The 1,587-nt window shown below is 37.0% G+C and overlaps 1 protein-coding gene and 1 pseudogene across 1 annotated transcript in view; one reads left to right on the top strand and one right to left on the bottom strand.

Annotated features, from left to right (window-relative positions):
* LOC107576456 (transmembrane protein 234-like) overlaps positions 1-1,371 on the top strand; it is a 10,012-nt gene extending 8,641 nt beyond the window's left edge. The window contains exons 2-4 of the mRNA XM_016262628.1: positions 82-148; positions 683-775; positions 858-1,371. Coding sequence (XP_016118114.1) covers positions 82-148; positions 683-775; positions 858-979 — 282 coding nt within the window. The 3' untranslated portion in view covers positions 980-1,371. The remainder of the gene's footprint in view (positions 1-81; positions 149-682; positions 776-857) is intronic.
* LOC107576455 (doublecortin domain-containing protein 2-like) overlaps positions 1,170-1,587 on the bottom strand; it is a 5,364-nt pseudogene continuing 4,946 nt past the window's right edge.

The raw sequence follows: 1,587 nt of genomic DNA, 5'->3' as shown, positions 1-1,587 counted from the left end.
TGTGTGTGTGTGTGTGTGTGTATTTATAATTAATGTGTGTGTGTATTTGTAATGAATTTACCTATTTATTATTTAAAATAGTATTTGGTCCCATTCCTCTTGAACCAAAGTGGATCATTAGTGTTCTACTTCACTCTTGCTTCTACAGGTGAGAAGTTTATTGTCTCCACAAGTTTCTAGGTATTAACTTTTCTTAGTAGCATAGTATCGTACTACTATTTCTGCAGTATATATGAGGCTGAAGCTGTATTCAGTCTCATACAGTATATATAGTACATATACTGAGCACAATATTAACATTTTCTGTATGCATGGAATATCTGGATGACCTGTTACACTGTCCAAAATAGCAGTATAATTCAGAGAATACTGTAATACTATACCACTGTGTGATGCACTAAACTGTTTAGAATCAGGCTGCTAAAAGATAACATTTTTGCACAAAGACAAACAATTTTCTAAGATGATATTGGTCGCAAATTCCCTTTTTAATTTAAACTGTAAGCAGCATATGCTTGCTGTTTAGTATGCAGTTAGTAAGCTGGTATTCCAAGCATAACCACTGTGCAGCCATGAAAAACATTTATTGCAAATATTAAGGCTTAAACTCTTTGGATGTACACACATATTAGCAAGCATTAGTGTTGCATTTGGAAGTGCCGTTTTTTGTTTTGTTTTGTAGATCTGTCTCTGGCTGTTCCCATGGTGAACTCCCTCACATTTCTGTTCACGTTATTAATGGGTAAATTGCTTGGAGAAGAGTTTGGAGGAAAGAGTAAGTAGCTTCTGTGCTACTAACATCACTCTCTCTCTCAGTATAGCTACACAGGTCTTTGACTGTCTCTCTGCTCATGTAGGAGCTGTGCTGGGTATGTTACTCATCATGTCTGGAGTGACTGTGTGCGTGCTGAGTTCTGTCTCTGAGACGGACAGCACAGGAGCTCACAACACAAGTGACCACTACATTCCACTGGACTAGGAGGTGAAGGAGGACTGTGGATCTGCTCCAGCCATGTGATCACACCTCACACACACACAAACATTCATCTGGCACAATATCTGTGCTGCTCCATTTTCAGTATGTGCTGTGAATTTGTGCTTAGAGGTGGTGATGGATGACTTTATATCTGTACTTGAACCATGCTGGTGAAATCCAAATGTTTTGCACTTTAATTGCTACTGTGGAAAGAGTAACTTTTAAGTATGTGGATTGTGGAACATACAAAATACTTGTGTATATATTGTATTATTAACTGATATTTATATGGATTCGTATTAATAATGTGAAAGTGTCCAGTGTTTAAATACTTTTATTGTAAATGTCTTTTACATTCAGAGGTATTATTTTGTTAAACATAAGAAATAAAAAAATTAAAACATTTCTCGGTGAATCTCTGCATGCTGTAAGATCACTGTTACTTTGCAAGGGTACATTATTTTAAATGCTATTCATTCACCAAAGCAATCCCAATTTCATAGCGAACTCTATGTTCAGAGAATGTGTGTATCTTCAGCCTGAAGAGGTCGCTCAGCATCCCTGTCTGTCTGTTCCTCATGAAAAACCCCAGTCTGGTACACACACACACA

This window comes from Sinocyclocheilus grahami, unplaced genomic scaffold (genome assembly GCF_001515645.1).
Source record: "Sinocyclocheilus grahami isolate Dianchi unplaced genomic scaffold, SAMN03320097.WGS_v1.1 scaffold3710.1, whole genome shotgun sequence".
In the NCBI taxonomy this organism is placed as follows: domain Eukaryota; kingdom Metazoa; phylum Chordata; class Actinopteri; order Cypriniformes; family Cyprinidae; genus Sinocyclocheilus; species Sinocyclocheilus grahami.
Note: the sequence above shows the minus strand (reverse complement) of the source record. Positions and strands in the feature narration are given on the sequence as shown.